Source organism: Pholis gunnellus, assembly GCF_910591455.1.
Source record: "Pholis gunnellus genome assembly, chromosome: 13".
Taxonomy (NCBI): Eukaryota; Metazoa; Chordata; class Actinopteri; order Perciformes; family Pholidae; genus Pholis; species Pholis gunnellus.
This window is the reverse complement of record NC_136540.1, coordinates 9558169-9574825: the sequence shown is the minus strand read 5'-3', so window position 1 is coordinate 9574825 and position 16657 is coordinate 9558169. Positions and strand designations below refer to the sequence as shown.

Here is a 16657-nt window from a genome sequence, read left to right as displayed (position 1 = left end):
CTCTCTCTTTTTTTATTTTCTTATCTGGCTCATTCTCGTTTATTTCCATAATTGTCCTCCATTTTTGAATGTGAACGCCATTGAAGTACATGTTGAGGAAAAACGAGGACTATAGTCTCAGGACAGACAGTGTCAAAGCCCGAAGGTTAATTTTAAAGCCTCTACAGCTGGTGGTGTCCATCATGTGAAACAGAGCTTTGAACACACACTCTAATATTGTAATGGGAAATGAATGCAGATGACTGCAGCTGAGTTCACTGTCCCCAATCCCAACTTGTATAACGCAGACTGTACATACTGTATGATAGTGACACAGATGTGTGTCGACATGTAGTGAAAGCTCCCTGCATGAGTAGTCACGAGCCCCGCACAGACAGAAACAATATAGATGGAAAGTAGCACACTCTTGTCGCCAGAACACAATACTCTGGTGTGTTTAAAACACGTCCATGTCCTCGATAGAATAAGCTATATACTCTCTCTCTTGATAGGATCAGTTTCTCATAATCAATTCTTTTCTTTTTTTTATCTGAAAAAAATGCCCAAACAAAGCGCCTTATACTCGTCCTGCTGTCTCACCAGCAGAGAACAACCAACAATTTATTTCATAAAGGACTTTGGATAAAGAATTGGTTTGCAAAGTGAATTTTGGTGTAGTCGACATTTTGTAATAGTTGTACTCGTGTGGGACGACCCAAACTGGAACCCGAGACATTTTACCTGCAAAAGCCAGAGGACTTAATGTTCAACACTTTGCCAGGTCTTCCTCCTGCATCTCAACACATGATGAGCTACTCTTCACTTTTGGGATCCCTCAGGTCAACTATGTCTGCCATTTTGAATTTACCTCAGCGGGAATGTGCAGTGTGTTGCGTCCGTGGCTCAACAACAACAACAACAACAACAACAACAGCTAGCAGGGAGCTCAAAGCTAAGGGGGAAACCTTACACAGGAATCACTCTTTTTAAATGTTTTTGTGAATTTCTTTTTTTTTTTAAATGTGATGTTTCTATTTATTTTAATTTACATGTATTTTGCTACTCAAGCAAGCATGTACTGTGAAAGTCTTCCAGTCTTGATGTGAAATGTATTATCGCTGTGGTCTGTCTATTTATCAAGTTTGAGGTGGGAAGGTAAACGAACGGAGGAATATGTGACGTACCACAGGAGAGAGGAGATATTCGAACTTGCTGTCGTCACACATAGGTGGTGATCGGGGGACTGTGCTAGGAAATGGTATATAAGCTACGTAGGTTAAACAAAATACAGGTTAACCCTCGGTTTGCCTCTTTGTGACTGTGTTGCAAAGTTTAAGTGTCGCCCTTTCTCAACCTCTTCATAACCTCTTCTGATGCTTCGGGTTTCTTTATCTGATCGACACTTTTATCCTTCCAATATAACGTTCCAAACTTTTGCAAGCTACACTTCATTTTCAGTGTGCACGAATATATCGTTCAGGGAATTCTTTTCTAAATTTAGATTAGAAATATTTTTTTTTCCTTTTTGTATAGCTTCTCTACAGAACATTCAACACTCAAGCTATTTCCAGAGATAATTTTCCTCTTATATGTAATACAAATAATACAGAAACCAACCTTTGGTATATAGAAATGAGACTTATTTTATAGCATACGGTTTGTCATAGCTGCTTCCTGTACTGTACTCTACTTGACAAACTTACCCTCAGGGTCCTAATCGTTCATCTGGCTTTTTCAATGAAACCTGCGGTATTACACAGTGTAATCTCAGTGATCTACCCGCACATTAACTACACGTGTAAATGAGCTGCTGTAAATACACCAGTATTGCCAGTGAGAAGGGATGAGGGTAAGTCTGTGTTGTGCTGTTGGCAGTCGCAGCGGCATTGCTGATGGGAGCATGGGTTAGGGTTAGTCAGACGTTTCTTTGTTAAGTTACAGGTTAAGTAAATGTAACGTTTTACCAGCATGTAAAGGATGACGTTTCTGGGTTGCTGGATTTTCAGTACAGTAATAGACTTTTAAGTAGATCTTTAATTGCCATACCAGCACTTTTGATGGCCGTGATAAAGTAAAAATCTTTTCATGGATCTTCAAGATTTTTTGTATGACACGTACACAGGGTTAAACGCTCTTGAATGAAAGAATGTTAAATACAGCATAGGATTTGAGAAATGTATCTCAATTCTCACTTATTTTATACCTACACTAAGGATTTTTAAGAATGTCTTTGCTTAACGATCAACTGTAAGAATATGCTAGTCAGAGTCACTGTGTTTTCGAATGTTTTAGGGTTGCAGTTCACCTAAAGGTCACTTCAGTCTACAAGGATGCAACAAAAACTATTGTTTACAAATGACAGCGTAAAGTCACAGATTTCATCTTAAATTTGATATTTCACTTTTGAATGGACTATGATTTCTAAACAATGAACTGGTAATGACCCTTCAATGTGTCCTGTGGACATCTGTGTCTCACTATGCGCTGAATGTCAAAAATGTAATGACTGCATTTTATACAAGTCATTCATGTGATTTTGTCTGATATAGAAGGGCCTCTCGTCTGACCGCTATGTAGCAGCCATTTAATATGTAGCACTTGGTTGAGCCTCCCCACAAGAAACATTGTTGATCTCATCCATTAGGGATTGAAATGGCCATGTTCATGTTTAAATGCTCTTGTGGTGAATGTCTCCATCAGCAGAATTTGAATTTGTGGAGGTAAGCTATACGACTACCCCTTGCGGATTTGGTCCAGAGACAAATTTCACTGAATTATGTTTCTTCTGGCACTGATTGTAGGTTTGAATGTAAATACATTTACAACATGAGTTGTGTCTTAGTGCATCAACAAAGTAATAGAAGCATGTTTTTCCTGTCTTTGCTGTTTCTCTCTCTCTCTCTCTCTCTCTCTCTCTCTCGCTCTCTCTCTCTCTCTTCTTTTATCTCTCTGCATTTGTGATGGTCAAATCGTAACCGTAGCGTAGGAGGCCTAGAGGACGAGGAACGAGATAGTTCAACATGTAATGTATACAAAGTATGTTGATGCTTTTGTTTGTACTTTTTGGGGAGAACACAGTATTAAAAAATATACAAGAAAAAGCCATGTCCGTGTTTCATTTACTGACAAGTCTTGCTCTCCATTCAAAAGTGTGTGTGTGTATCTGCTACATGTGTTCTGGATACAAGGGCTTGTCCTAGTTAACAGCATACTTTAGATCAAAGTAAACTTGAGCATAACTACCATTTTTAGCAATCACCAACATGTTCTATGACAGTGACAAAAACATAAACTAATAACATACATCATATAAAGGATTCAAGATTCGAGGCAACAGAAGCTGTTTGACTAAGAATAAAACTTCAACAAATAGTTTCAAACATTTTACATTTAATTCAGTATCAAAATATGCAACTGATCAACATTACGTCATCTGATATCAATGAGACACGTTTATATAGTTTTAGCAACATACAGTATGTTGAAGATATGGAAACTATGCTAATCTACATCACATTGTTAGCAGGACTTGATCACAGCTTGACTACATGTAAACCATAAAGGTGTTTCCATGATCAGTCTGAAGAAATGTCAAGTATACAACAACAGCCTCATCTCGCATCCTGAGAGTTTATTTTAGAAATATACCCCGATCCCCTCCAAGTCATGTTTAATTTGACGGCGACTTTAGAGGATGAACAAACATGAGGTATCACTTCTTCATGAAGTGAGATATGATGTCCAATGGCACGGGGAAGATGATGGTGGAGTTCTTCTCTGCTGCGATGGTGCTGAGAGTCTGCAGGTAGCGCAGCTGCAAGGCTGACGGAGACTCTGCGATCACAAGGGACGCCTCCTTCAGGGCACGAGATGCATTCATCTCACCCTCTGCTGCAATCACCTATACGTAGATCAAGAAAGAGATATTGAGTTGGCACACAATAACTAGCATAAAAGTAAACACCTGAATAATAATGTACGTTGTGTTTTACACTAAGTTATCGTACAACACTGTATGCATGTACTGTGTATGTGTCATCACGTCCTTGCCTTGGCTCTGGCCTCTCGTGAAGCCTCTGCTTCGGCAGCCATGGCTCTCTGCAGCTGATGTGGCAGCTTCACATCTTTAATCTCCACACGCTCCACCTTGATGCCCCAGTTGTCTGTGGCTTCATCCAGGTTGAACTGAAAAAGACAGAAAGGGGAAGTGCTTACACCTGTAGCTTAAAAAAACCTCAGCAAACACAATGCGTATATTATATCTAGGGCCAGAGATGCCAGCCTGAGACTTTCCTGTACCTGCATGCTGTGAGCGATGCCCTCGCGGTCAGACAACAGCTCAGCCAGCTTCTTGGTCCCGAGGACATTTCTGAGGGTGGTTTGAGCCAGCAGACGGGTGGAGAAATCAGCATTAGCCACGTTGGCCACAGAGGCAATGGGGTCACTGACCCGGAAGTACACCACTCCGTCCACCGAAACGGTAACCGAGTCCTTGGTCAGGATCTAGAGTCGTAATGCATGGCAGTTTGTTTGTGAGTGTCCACGGATTAGAACTGAAATGAATTTGTCTCGCTCTTTGTGCCAACCCTACCTCTTGTGGTGGGATGTCAAACGAAATTGTTCGCAAATCCACTTTCACAAAGGAGTCAGTGCACGGCAAAATAAAGAAAATTCCTGTGGACAATCAAAAGTTTAAAAAAAAGAAAACTTTACATTACTATATTGTAGCAATCTGGAAATATCCCCCTTCTTTTTTTTTTTACCACAAATTATATCCCAATCCAGGATTTTTTGCATTTAGTCATCAAAAGGAAAAAAAAGACAGAAATTGTTATTGTTTGCACCTGGTCCTTTGGCCTTCCTGTCTGTAATGCGGCCCAGTCTAAAGATGACAGCGCGCTCATACTCCTGAACAATCTGCAGGAAGACCACAGCACAAGCTCCATTCACATTCAAACTTGCAACAAAGGAAATAGCGGCTTCCGCTTTTCAACCCACTGTGCTCTTTTTTTTTGTAGTTCACTCACCTTCAAACAAAACCAGACGGTGATGGGGAAGAGTAAAGTTGTGAGGAGGCCAGACAGAATGACTATGGTCCAACCAATGCATCCCAAAGACCCCGTCCGTTCAGCTAGAGAGAGAGACAACAGTTTCTGTTGAACATACTGTGAAATCCCTAAAACCAATATGAAATATGGCCGAGATGTGAAGAAGCAAGAAAAAAAAAGATCTTATAAACTGGGTCATAATGAGGGGAAATATGGACACCTGCCATAAAATCCCAGGTCACTGATCAGAAACCAGTTCAAAAATGACTTTGGAAGTGGAGGTGATGTCTTTTGGTCCTCTGTAACTACACCAGTTTAGGAAAGTTTTCATCCATTCGACTGTACACTACACAATTAATATTGTCCTGGAAATCAGATTAGATCATTGGTTTGAATCAATATTAATTAATCGGTTTTCAAGTTTAAATATAACACTGTGACTGGCAGTTTACACACAGAGAGACTCTCACACAAAAGAGTGCAAACAATAAAATGTTTACCCATGCAACATGATCTCTGGAGTGCTGCTTTGGTCATGTAAGCTGAAGTGTGGGAAAGGTGTGCGTGTCGTATCGGGTCATAGTTTCCAGCTGTATTTCAGTCTTTATCTGTGCCTTGTTTTACAATAAAGCCTTTACATGTTGCACTTTAAGGTTCATACCTCAGCAGCCTGCAGTATTACAGTCATAGGATGCCGATCATATTAACATTTTCAAAAACCACGTGTGTTTTTGTACCGCTTCCTTTGTTCTAGTATCAGTTGAAGCAACATTATTCTGTATCTAGGCCAAACCACAATGCAGTTTCCTGTTGTTGAACTGAAGGACATTTTACTACCGCACTACACTGCTAAGGAGCATTAGTGCACATTAGCGAGCCTTGCAAATTAATTTCTCATGTTTCATGTGATCTCGGATAGTTACTGGAAAAGAGCAATAAATACTTTTTGAGGATTGCTACAAAACTATAACCACAGCTTACATTGCGCCAATCTTCATTATATCTATAACTTTTTTCAATTAAATAGGTTTAAAAAAAAAAAAAAACTATTTGGATGGAAGAAATTGAGATTGTGAATAATACACAAAGTATTTCCATATAATCTGTGCACCCAATTCATGTAATTGCACTGCCTCACCAACAATCACCCGAGTGAAAGAGGATGCATGTAAATGATGTGTACATTGTCTCTATGTCACACAATGACATATGTACACTATGTCACACAATCCTGTCCGACAGGTTGGTGGTGCATACAAAGACGAGTGAAAGATGATAATATGGAAGCGAGCTGTTATCAGCAAACCAAATAAAAGGGACAGTTACACAAACGCCGTCTGTGTGACATGACAGCTCCTTGTTCCCCTGACTTCACAGAGCACGGACACACACACACACAAACACTCGGAGTCACATGCTTTTGGGACTCTTATCTCAGTAGCATGTGATTTCTGTATCTATGACGACGGAGTACTTTGCCCTAGCCTCTCTGGCTGCAGTCTATACACAGGTGGGCTCCGACGTAAATACATCACACACATAACCCTCCTGCTCACACAACAACGTAATAGTATCGTACAGTCAACACAGAACTCATGTTTCATGGAAGAAGTAAACACCTCCTTTGTTGATATACACTTGATATACGCTTTAAATATTAAACTGTAAGCCTGAATGTCTGCTGCTGGTAATATCTTACTTTTTAACACAACCTGGCATGTAGCATTAACTCAGAAGAAAAGACATTCAATAGAAATATGGTCGATCTTACATATTAAATCATCATTGCTTATTCCTCTTCTCTTCTGGCTTTCCACTTGATCCTCCATTTCCATGTGCTGGTCAGAACTGAGAGGGGAAGTGTGTTGAGAGTTTGTTGAAGTGTATCTGATTAGGTAGGAGTCACCCAGCCTTTTAAAGCTGTAATGCCAGATTATAAAGCAGCTCAGAGGAGGTGTGGCTCCTACTCGTGGGTTGATGGTTAACAAAGTGCAATTACCATGATGCTAATAGATAACTGGATAATCTCAGTGCCGTTGCATAGTGAACCTTACAATACCAACCCAATTAAACAGAAATTTATGTTTATGTACTGTAATGTATTGACATTTCTCTGAAGCAGAAGGAAATTATGCAATGCTCTACTTTCCCTCTTTTCACATCCTACTAGAATGAGGAACTATTACCCATTTGGTGCATAAATGACACTAGTTTCCTTAAGAATAAAGAGCAAGGTGAAATAACTATTTATATCTAATATATTATATAGATATATAAATTACTTACTGAAATTATAGAAACTAAATGAATGTATCGCGATTAATACAATTATATTAGGGATAAAACACAGTAGCCAAACTATGGCTACAGTGGAAAAAAACTGGAATAATGGAAAATGCTCCAGTGAGATCCCATGACTGGGTGTTGGATGCTCATGACTAATTAACACATGACTGATGGCATCATTTGTGTGTTGCGCAATATTGTTGGTGATCATGATAAGCAACGTGTAAAGCCCTAAATGAACTGTAGGTAGGCTGTAAAACTATTAAAATACTGAGGGTTGAATAAAATAACAGGAAATAGAACAATGATTGCATATTTAACACATATGTTTACCGCAGCCTTTGTGCTGGTCATTATTTGGTCACTTTAGAGGCAGCATTTTGTAATATTTAACAACTATCCTGCTAATTAAGTCTTTCTCTGACCTTTGCTGATACAATAAAGTATGTATAAAGATGTCCCTTTACCACAGATATTAGCAGGTTTCAGCCCCTGTACACTATCAATTAATCTGACTTAAGGCCTTATTTGATATTTTATTAAAAAGTCACATAAGCAGGTGATAATTGTTCCACCTCTTTAAAAGCAATGGCTTTCCTGATAGCCGTGGCACAGAAAAGAGATACAGCAACAGCTCCAGCAACTAGCAGTTTACTGACAAAATAATAAAACAGGTGCAAATACAAAAAAGGACAAAAAAACAACAACACGGGGAATCAAACAGCTCGTCTACTACTGTCAACTGTCTGAGTGTACTGAGGATCACAGTAAATGAGGTAAAATTACAGTTTACACGATGAAGAATAAAGACATGTTGTATCTCAAGTCCATGTATCGCTCAACATGTGTTTGTCCTCAGAAACATCTGCATACAGTACATCTGGTCAATACTGTAGTAATAGCACTAGCAGGGTGACGTCTGTCAAAGGAAATGTGTAAACATCCGCAATGTGAATCACGGTCAAGTGTGTGTTCGCACAGACATGAGTGATATACTGCCAAATGCACGTTTTTGTGTACAGCACTCCCACCGCAGCAACAAATATGATGTTCCCACCTCAAAATGTGACCGCGCCATACAGCACAATAGAACATAAGCCACCAAAAGAATTCATGTCGTAACACAATAATCAATCAGTATCATACGCATGTCCTTTGCATGGAACACTACAGGAGGATACTGTCAATTCATTACATGATATCATGTACACTTTTCAATTTCATTTCTATAATTCATTATTCGCTAATAAGTGTTGATAAACTCGATTAAAAACAGGCCAAGTCCAGCTAGCATTTAAACCAGTCGTGGTCTACTTGTAAAACCTAACAACTGATATTTACAACTGTTCACTATGAATAACATAGGAAATATGCCATCTCCCCCACATACTAATTCAACTGTTTCCACAATAGTGTTTCTTGTAGTAGTAAGTAATTCTGGCTGTAACATACACATGATCAAAACTCTCCAATCGGTCCCGTGTTCTTCAGGGTTCAACGTGTAAGTGTACTCAATGTTTTAAAGCGTATTGTGGGTTTCACTGCCAACCCAACTGGGGGTGCAGGCCTGGTTGGAGGGGGAAGGGGTTTCCTGGGCCGGGAGGATAGTTGGTGAAACTGTTGGGCTGAGGAGGGAAGCTCTCCAACGCAGACGAGGGATGAGCCTGGAACAAGACAAAGAAAAGCATCGAGGCTTTATCAAACCGACATTCAAATCATTGGACTCTGCCAGAGCACACTGTGTGTGTGTGTGTGTGTGTGTGTGTGTGTGTGTGTGTGTGTGTGTGTGTGTGTGTGTGTGTACCTGCAGCAGGGCAGACTGCATGGCTGAGTTGTGGAGGCCACTGAGTGCAGCAGGAGAGGCGGCGGAAGAGAAGCCGGGCACCCCCGGGAAGGACAGCAAGCCGGGGAACCCGCTGCTCCCTGGAGGCTGGAGTCCACTGCTCAACCTGTCACATGCAGAATAGCTGCCGTCATCACTACACATGGTGATCTTAATTATAACAGTACAATTATAATACTCATTTTTAAATTTGAATGTGATAAAATACTACACACATTCTACGAGACCATAAGGAGTAGAATTGTTGTTGGTGTTTAAAAAGGAGTTGTTCTCGGCATCCTGTTAGCTTAGCGTAGCATATGGACTGGAAAATGGGCTCGGCAGGCTCTTCTCAAAAGGTAACAAAAAGCAGTAACCCTAAAGCTCACGAGTTATATCTCGTTTGTATTATCCGTACAAAAAGCGATGTGTAGAACTGTCATTTGGCTGTTGTACAGGAGGTAATGCGATGAATACATCTGATCCGTTGAACCAGTAGGAAGTTAATGCTCTCATCTTCCTCTGTGCCGCACAGCGATGATGCGCCTTCACCAAAACGCCTAAAACTAAAAATCTAGAACTATTCCTTAAACGTGTACAGAATAATGTACCAATGTTTGTGTTTATATTTTAAATAAATATACCAATGGATGTATGAGAGTGGATACCTTATTACAGGAGTAGTATATATGGTTGGATATGTAATTGAAAGTGTAATTATATTCTTCCCTACTTTGCTTTACTATTTACCATGATTATGATGTATAACATGCTTGCATTTATTTAATAGCACTTGCAAGAAGGACACCAGCCGCCTGTTGAGTGTATGAAATGTCGCTAAAAGGTGAGGCTGTTTTTGCAACACTTGTTCACAGAAAAGATAACCTGCTAAATATATGGTTGACAATAATCAGCTAGCAGACATCTCACGAGGAACTCTCTGAGACGACACAAACCAAAGGCCGGGCCTCCACAGTAACAGTAGGAGTAGACTTTGCACTTGGGTGCAGTGTTTCCACTTATAAAACCAATCATGGAAAATCAATGCACATGACTTATGATGCCCTTTAACCTGCTGTTTTCACAAGACATCTAGCTTTTTCTTTAAAAAAAATAAATTTATATATACACACTTTACGTGTTTTTGTTTATAGTTAAACATTTAAGTGGAAAGCAACGACATGTTAAAATGAACCCAGAGCGAATTCTGACTTCTAACTACAGTGTTTACTGGAAATGGAGAAAAAAAATAGTTTAGTAAAGTAGGGACAAATATAAACACATGTATACTTTAGAGAATTACATATCCAACTAAAATATATATATATACACTACTATTATTTGTATATTCATTTAAAATATGAACACAAACATTGGTACATTATTTAGTATACTGACTTAAAGGAATGGTATTAGATTTTTAGTTTTAGGCATTTTGGTAAATTTGCTTTGCAGCACAGAGCAGAGGAGATCAAATGAAATAATACTAAATCAATATAAAATCATTCGGTGTATTTTAGATTATCCATGTAACTGAATACTGGAAAGTAAAAATGTTCAAAGCTCACATACCCAGGCTGGAAGTTGGAGCTGAAAGCCGACGCAAAGCCCGGTAAAACTGGCGATGACGATGGTACTCCAGCTGCCGCCGCTGCTGCTGCCGCTGCCGCCGCCTGCAGTGGCGACACCGACGCTACCGAAGAGGCCCCTGACAGGCCCATGAATGAAGACAACACGGGGCTCCCGGCACCATGCCCTCCTGAAACCCCCAGCGCTTGGAAAGCAGCGGGGTTAGCACCAGGAGGAAGGCCTGAGAACAACGAGGGGCCCAGACCGAAAGGGGAGGCCCCACCGGCGGCGGCGTAGATGGAGGTTTGTGGATGGTTCGACATGTTGGTACCGGGAGACATGGAGGAAGGCGGGAGAGAGGATGAAAGGGAGGAAAAGGGGGACAGGCCAGGGTAATGAGAGGGTGCCGAGCTGGAGGACAGAGCTTGGAAGCCGGTGAGAGCGACCGGACTGGAGAGAGAGACTTGAGGGGAACCCGAGGGGTGCGACAGACCCAAGGAACGAGCCAGGGCGGCCTGGGCGGAACCTTGCACCACGTACGAGCCAACGGAGGGTGTGCCGGAGCGAGAGGTGCCCTTGAAAGCAGAGGGCACGGGGCTGTTACTGCCGCTGTTACTACCCCCGGTGTGTCTGTTCAGCACTCCGGCGGCGGCCATGGCAGCCTGGATCTGTGCTGAATGAGACGGGGAGGGTTTGGGACTGGGACCTGAGGTGGAACAGCTCGGATTAACTGGAGCGGATTGTCCAGAGGGGGTGTAACTTCGGATCACTGACCCAGAGGGGTTACCTGCTTGCGGGTGCATGCCGTGGTGGGTGGGTCCTGACTGGTGATCCGTGGACTGAGGGTAACCCCTCTGTTGGTTTGGGCCCATGGTGTTTGTCTGAGATAAAGGGTCTGGGCCGCTGCGGGAGGAAGCGGGGGTGCCCGGTCGGGAAACGCTATGGAAGGGGGAAGGGGAGAAGCCCCCGCTGCCGGGGACAGGAGTCCCACAAGGGGTGCCGGAAGGCGTGTGGGCTTTAATGACAGACGAAGGCGTCGGCGTAATATGGCCGCCGGGGGTCTGTGGACCTCCTTTGATCACGGACGGGGACGGAGCAGGGGAGGGAGAATTAGGGTTGTGAGAGGGAACCATGCCGGGGAAGACCGGTGTGATCGGGGTTGTGGGAGGTGGCTGAGCGGGAGACGCGTGAGGGGGGACAGGGGTAGAAGGCGTGGACCCGTGAGGGATGAGGAGGGGCCCGCTGTTGACTCCAGGCGTGGTGTGCTGGGGATTGCCTGGTTTGGCGTAACCTGGGGGGGGACAAAAAGATCAAAGTTGGTGAAAAAGATAATCTCAAATAATGGTATTATCCGACATGGTGTAAGAATCAACTAAGAAAAAAAACTTTAATAACTTTAAAATTTGAATAGCACATAGTTGCATGAAATAACTGTAGGAAAAGAAAAGGTTAAAACCCGGCAAACTATAGTAGAAGAAGCAATGCACAGCGAGGAGGACTAGCCAGAGAGCATCCCTGCAGCGCGCAACTTATTATAGGGAAATAATAACAATTTTCAAGATTGGAATATGTCTTCTTCTTACCTTTGGGGAAATGTTCACGTCACTTATTTGGCTTGGTAACTGCATATATTATACACTGTGTTGATCTCAACTCTGCTTTGGACAATTTATTACAACTTAAGATAAGATAAGATAATCCTTTATTAGAACACCGTACGTCTCCCCAAAGGCCCTAAAAGATGTATTTCAACTGTGAAAACTGAAAGTGCGTTCAAAAGTACAAGTTATCCCAAGCGATGCATGTTAAATGCCAGCAAAGAAAAAGATTAATGACATTAGTTCAAAGCTATTCCTGGTCCACGCCACAACAGACCCAGCCTCACGATTCATCAAAGCGTACTTCTGCACTGACTGACCAGAAAACAGAAGTACCTTCATGTTGTACTGCAATACAATACAACAGCCTTGCTTTTGACCATTCTGTGGTGTTGTTCAGGACTGCGTTACACTGAAAAGTATTTATATTGAATACTTCTTCTTTACCTACACATTTAGAGGAGAACAAAATACTGGATTATGTCAAATATCAGAAATGTGGTTGCATTAGATGTTATGCAACCAAATAAGGCAACGCCCCCCTAAGAAGAATATTGAATCCATCCCTCCAACAGCTCTAAAACAAAGGAATCCAGTGCACGGCTCTGCTTTGGGTTGCACTAAAATGTACGACGGGGCGTATTTTTCTGGTCACTCAGTGTTCTCCAGAAGTGAGAGGCTCATTCGTCCCCTGATAAAAAGGCATTCAAAACTGGAGAAGCGCAGGTAAGCAGCATGCCAGAGAGTGAGGCCGCAAGCTTCGAGGAATGTCTATTTGCTCTCACACACACAGACGCGCTTCCATCGAATCATACCTGCTACTTTGTGGGGTGAGTTGTAGGGGGGAGGGGCCACGTTGGTTGTTATAACCCCTCCCACAGAAACAAGGCCTGCGTTGTTGTACGCACCTGAGTAGTAGTTGCACAAATTAATAGCGTCCACCGTACATTCACACACACACGCACACACACAATGCGCGCGCGCGCACACACGCGCGCACACACACACACACACACACACACACACACACACACACACACACACACACACACACACACACACACACACACACACACACACACACACACACACACACACACACACACACAACGCAACCCACTACTAACTATATCTCAACCAGATGGGAAAAAAAAACATGCCTCATTGTACCTAAAACCACCCTCTATCTTACACATCTGTTTTTCCAGTGTTACAGTGTTGCATTACAGGGCAGGGCGTGGGAAGGCAGGGACGAGTGTGTGTGTGTGTGTGTGTGTGTGTGTGTATGAGGGTCATTTCTTACTTGGTGCGATGGTGGCGTGGGGTCGGCATGGTGGTATAGGGTAGGGCACAGGCCGATGAGGGTTGTAGGTTGATGGAAACTAGAACAGGAAAAGGAAGGAAAAAAAAAAGGTTAACACTCTTAACTGATCAGCCAGCTCTGTAAATCTGTAATGCAAGTTTTCAAAAGCGATATAAGACAAGTTACACATTGATGTTACATTGTTAAAACACAGAGCAGAAACCAGAAAGAAAAATGAGGAAGATCAAACTACTGCTCTGTATACAAGCCCAACAAATGAGGGATGTTTATGCAGCATATGGTGGTCGTATTATTATAATGTCCCCATATTCCAAGATGATTATCTTTAATGAATAGCAGAAGTCAAAACATTCTTTACAGCCTCATCAGTCACAACATTTACACTATTTAGAAGTGAATGGAGCAGTATGCAAAGTTGATTTCCATGTTTTACATCTAAATGTGAAGAGTGTTAATGTGTTCTTACTCCAACAGTCGTCTATCGTTAGCTTTTAAACCATGTTTTTATCAAGTGTAAGCATTGTTATTAGTCATGTGAGGCCTCGTCACTTAGTTATGGCATCCTGGTACTGTTACATCATGCCAGTGTGTGATTCCCATCCTGGTGCTTACAGGTTTGAAAGGTCCAATGATACGAGCAGAAATTCCTTTCCCCTCAAGATTGTTAGAAGTGTCCTCTTTCTTCTCTGCTTCTTTCTTTACTGGAGGAATTCCCTGTGATCAAAAACAAAATACATTGCTACAAAGTCGGGCGTATTGTGAGCCCAGTATCACTATTAGCTATTTCAGCCCAATTACATTTTGTATGCAAGAAAAAAAAGGTACACAGCATTCAAAGTAGAATATCAACATTTTAGATTGAACTTAACCTTCTACAGTTCTTCCTCTAACCAATACAAGTTGTTAGCGGAGTGCCTTGGACATACTTACAGGGAATGTGCCACTGACCAGGCTGGGTCTACCTTTAGGGTACGGGTTTCCTGGAATCATACCACACGAGGAGATCATGGCTACAGGAGCCTTGCAGCCAACCTTACATACCTAGTGACACACAAGTGTAGTATATATTTAGAAACTGTGTGTGCGTGTTTGCTTGTATTTACAGCATGCATTGAAAAATGTTCAGGGATGTCAAAGATATTGTATTAACACATATTCTAAAAAGCATCATTTTAGACCGTTTCATTATTTTTAAATTGCATCAATGTTGTTTCACTGGGGCCATCGCTACCACAGGGGTTCCACGGGGTCTTTTGATACCGACACATAAAATCAGAAACCTACCTAGAACACAAACAACACCATGAGATTACATTTGTATCGGTGAACTTACTTGCTCCAGTATCCTGCGAGCCCGCTTCTTCTCAGACAAGTGGATGCGAAACAGATCCTCCACAGGACGGTAGTTTTGAGCATCTGAAATGTTCCTGTATGAGAACCAAAAATCCACATTAAACAAGTAACTAATTAACCGGCTGATATTGCAACATTTGACCTGTGTTTGTTTAAATGCAACATTTCAAAATGTACTCACAAAGCTATTAGTTCCAGAACAACAAGTCGGTCCTTTGAGAAGGTGAAGCAATTCAGGATATTTGCAACTTTAGTTGTGGGGATTGCAACCATTTTCTAAAAGGCAACAAAAGGAGAAACGTGTTTCACTAACACTTTAAAACATACCAATGACAGAGAGAGAGAGAGAGAGAGAGTGAGAGAGCGAGAGAGAGAGAGAGAGAGAGAGAGAGAGAGAGAGAGAGAGAGAGAGAGAGAGAGAGAGAGAGAGGTGGTGATGCCACACAAAAGAACAACTTTTTGGAGCCTCACTGTTATTGATGTAGTTTCTAGAAAACATATTTAGCAATGCAAAATGTTAACTTCGGTGCCGATCGCTTAAACCACGTGTTACTCACATGCTGCAGAGCTTTAACTGCTTTGATTTGTGGCTCCGCCCATGAGAAATATTTCAGTATCTCCATCACCTGCGGAGGTTTAAGACAGTGTTACAACTTATAACCGAGAGGTAAACATCACATGGGTGAGTCGCTGTTGGGACGGTTACCTGCTCACTGGAGAAATAGCCGTGCACCTGCTCTATGGCTTTGACCCGCTGATCCGTCAGGACACACTGAAACACACAATGAAGAATTACCAAAACCCACTAAAATTAGACAGTTTCAAATCGTAAATCGGTCAGACAATTTGGGATTAGAGTCTTCTTACCTTTCTTATCTCATCCAGGACTATATCAAATGATTTCTTATCCATGTTTGTTGATTAAAATAAACGTTCGCCTCTTGGTCAATAAATACAGTTATTATACCACACAATTGGTAAACACACGTTTTACAATGCAGCAGATAAGAGGATTTGAGATAAAATGCATTCGGATGACTTAAAGTCTAAATACCATGCTTGCCATCCAACGTTACTGATTTAAATTCATAATGCTGCAAACGCATGATTCAAAGCATTGCATATTTGCAGTAAATCCGTATCCTTTAGTTTCGTAATAAAAGGTATTTACAGTCCTTACATATAACACAACTTTCCGCCCGTGAACAATGACTTCCAAACAAGAGAAGCTGTGTCTGCAGTGCAAATCCTGCCTGCACCAGATTTGTCCGCAGCTAACAACAAGCTAGCCAGCTACAGCGATCCTTAATTCTGTGCACAACTCAACAAAAAGACACTGGGAAAGGCGGATTTCTTTGGACATGAATTCATTCAAGTTTAGTTTAAATCCAGTGCTACCGATAATTACGATAAAGACTGGAAAATATAAAAAAGAAATCATTACAAATTTTAAAATAACGCGCTCTGAAATATAGCAGTCTTGCTAGCTCCCCCTGACAGCTGGCGCTATTAACGTCAACAGCCTATAGGACCCCTAAAGAAGGCAGCCTGTCAGAAAAGACACTATGCAGCAAAGTATGAAGATATAACAGAATTACATTTAGTTTGGTGGTATCAATAATGCTAACATTTGATTTATTGGCAACATAAATATCGATTGATTTTAATTTATAAATAT

The 16657-nt window shown here is 41.6% G+C and overlaps 2 protein-coding genes across 3 annotated transcripts; both read right to left on the bottom strand.

Moving 5' to 3' along the window:
* Positions 1-3349: 3349 nt before the first annotated feature.
* stoml3b (stomatin (EPB72)-like 3b) lies at positions 3350-6903 on the bottom strand. The gene is made up of 7 exons (XM_079172201.1): positions 6799-6903; positions 5007-5110; positions 4824-4896; positions 4571-4653; positions 4279-4482; positions 4030-4164; positions 3350-3880 (listed from the first exon to the last, which is right to left on the bottom strand). Exons 1-7 carry the CDS (start codon positions 6860-6862, stop codon positions 3692-3694), a joined length of 852 nt encoding a protein of 283 aa, XP_079028327.1. The 5' UTR covers positions 6863-6903; the 3' UTR covers positions 3350-3691.
* Positions 6904-7948: 1045 nt separating this feature from the next.
* On the bottom strand, positions 7949-16469 carry proser1 (proline and serine rich 1). Of its 2 annotated transcripts, XM_079171194.1 has the most exons (12): positions 15847-16469; positions 15686-15751; positions 15537-15605; positions 15161-15255; positions 14960-15053; positions 14557-14667; positions 14239-14340; positions 13606-13684; positions 13118-13210; positions 10708-11995; positions 9118-9262; positions 7949-8977 (listed from the first exon to the last, which is right to left on the bottom strand). In XM_079171194.1, the coding sequence occupies exons 1-12, from the start codon at positions 15889-15891 to the stop codon at positions 8852-8854; spliced, it is 2313 nt and encodes a 770-aa protein (XP_079027320.1). In that variant the 5' UTR covers positions 15892-16469; the 3' UTR covers positions 7949-8851. The 2 variants fall into 2 exon arrangements, with proteins under 2 accessions (XP_079027320.1, XP_079027321.1); XM_079171195.1 differs by lacking the exon at positions 13118-13210.
* Between the last annotated feature and the right edge of the window lie 188 nt (positions 16470-16657).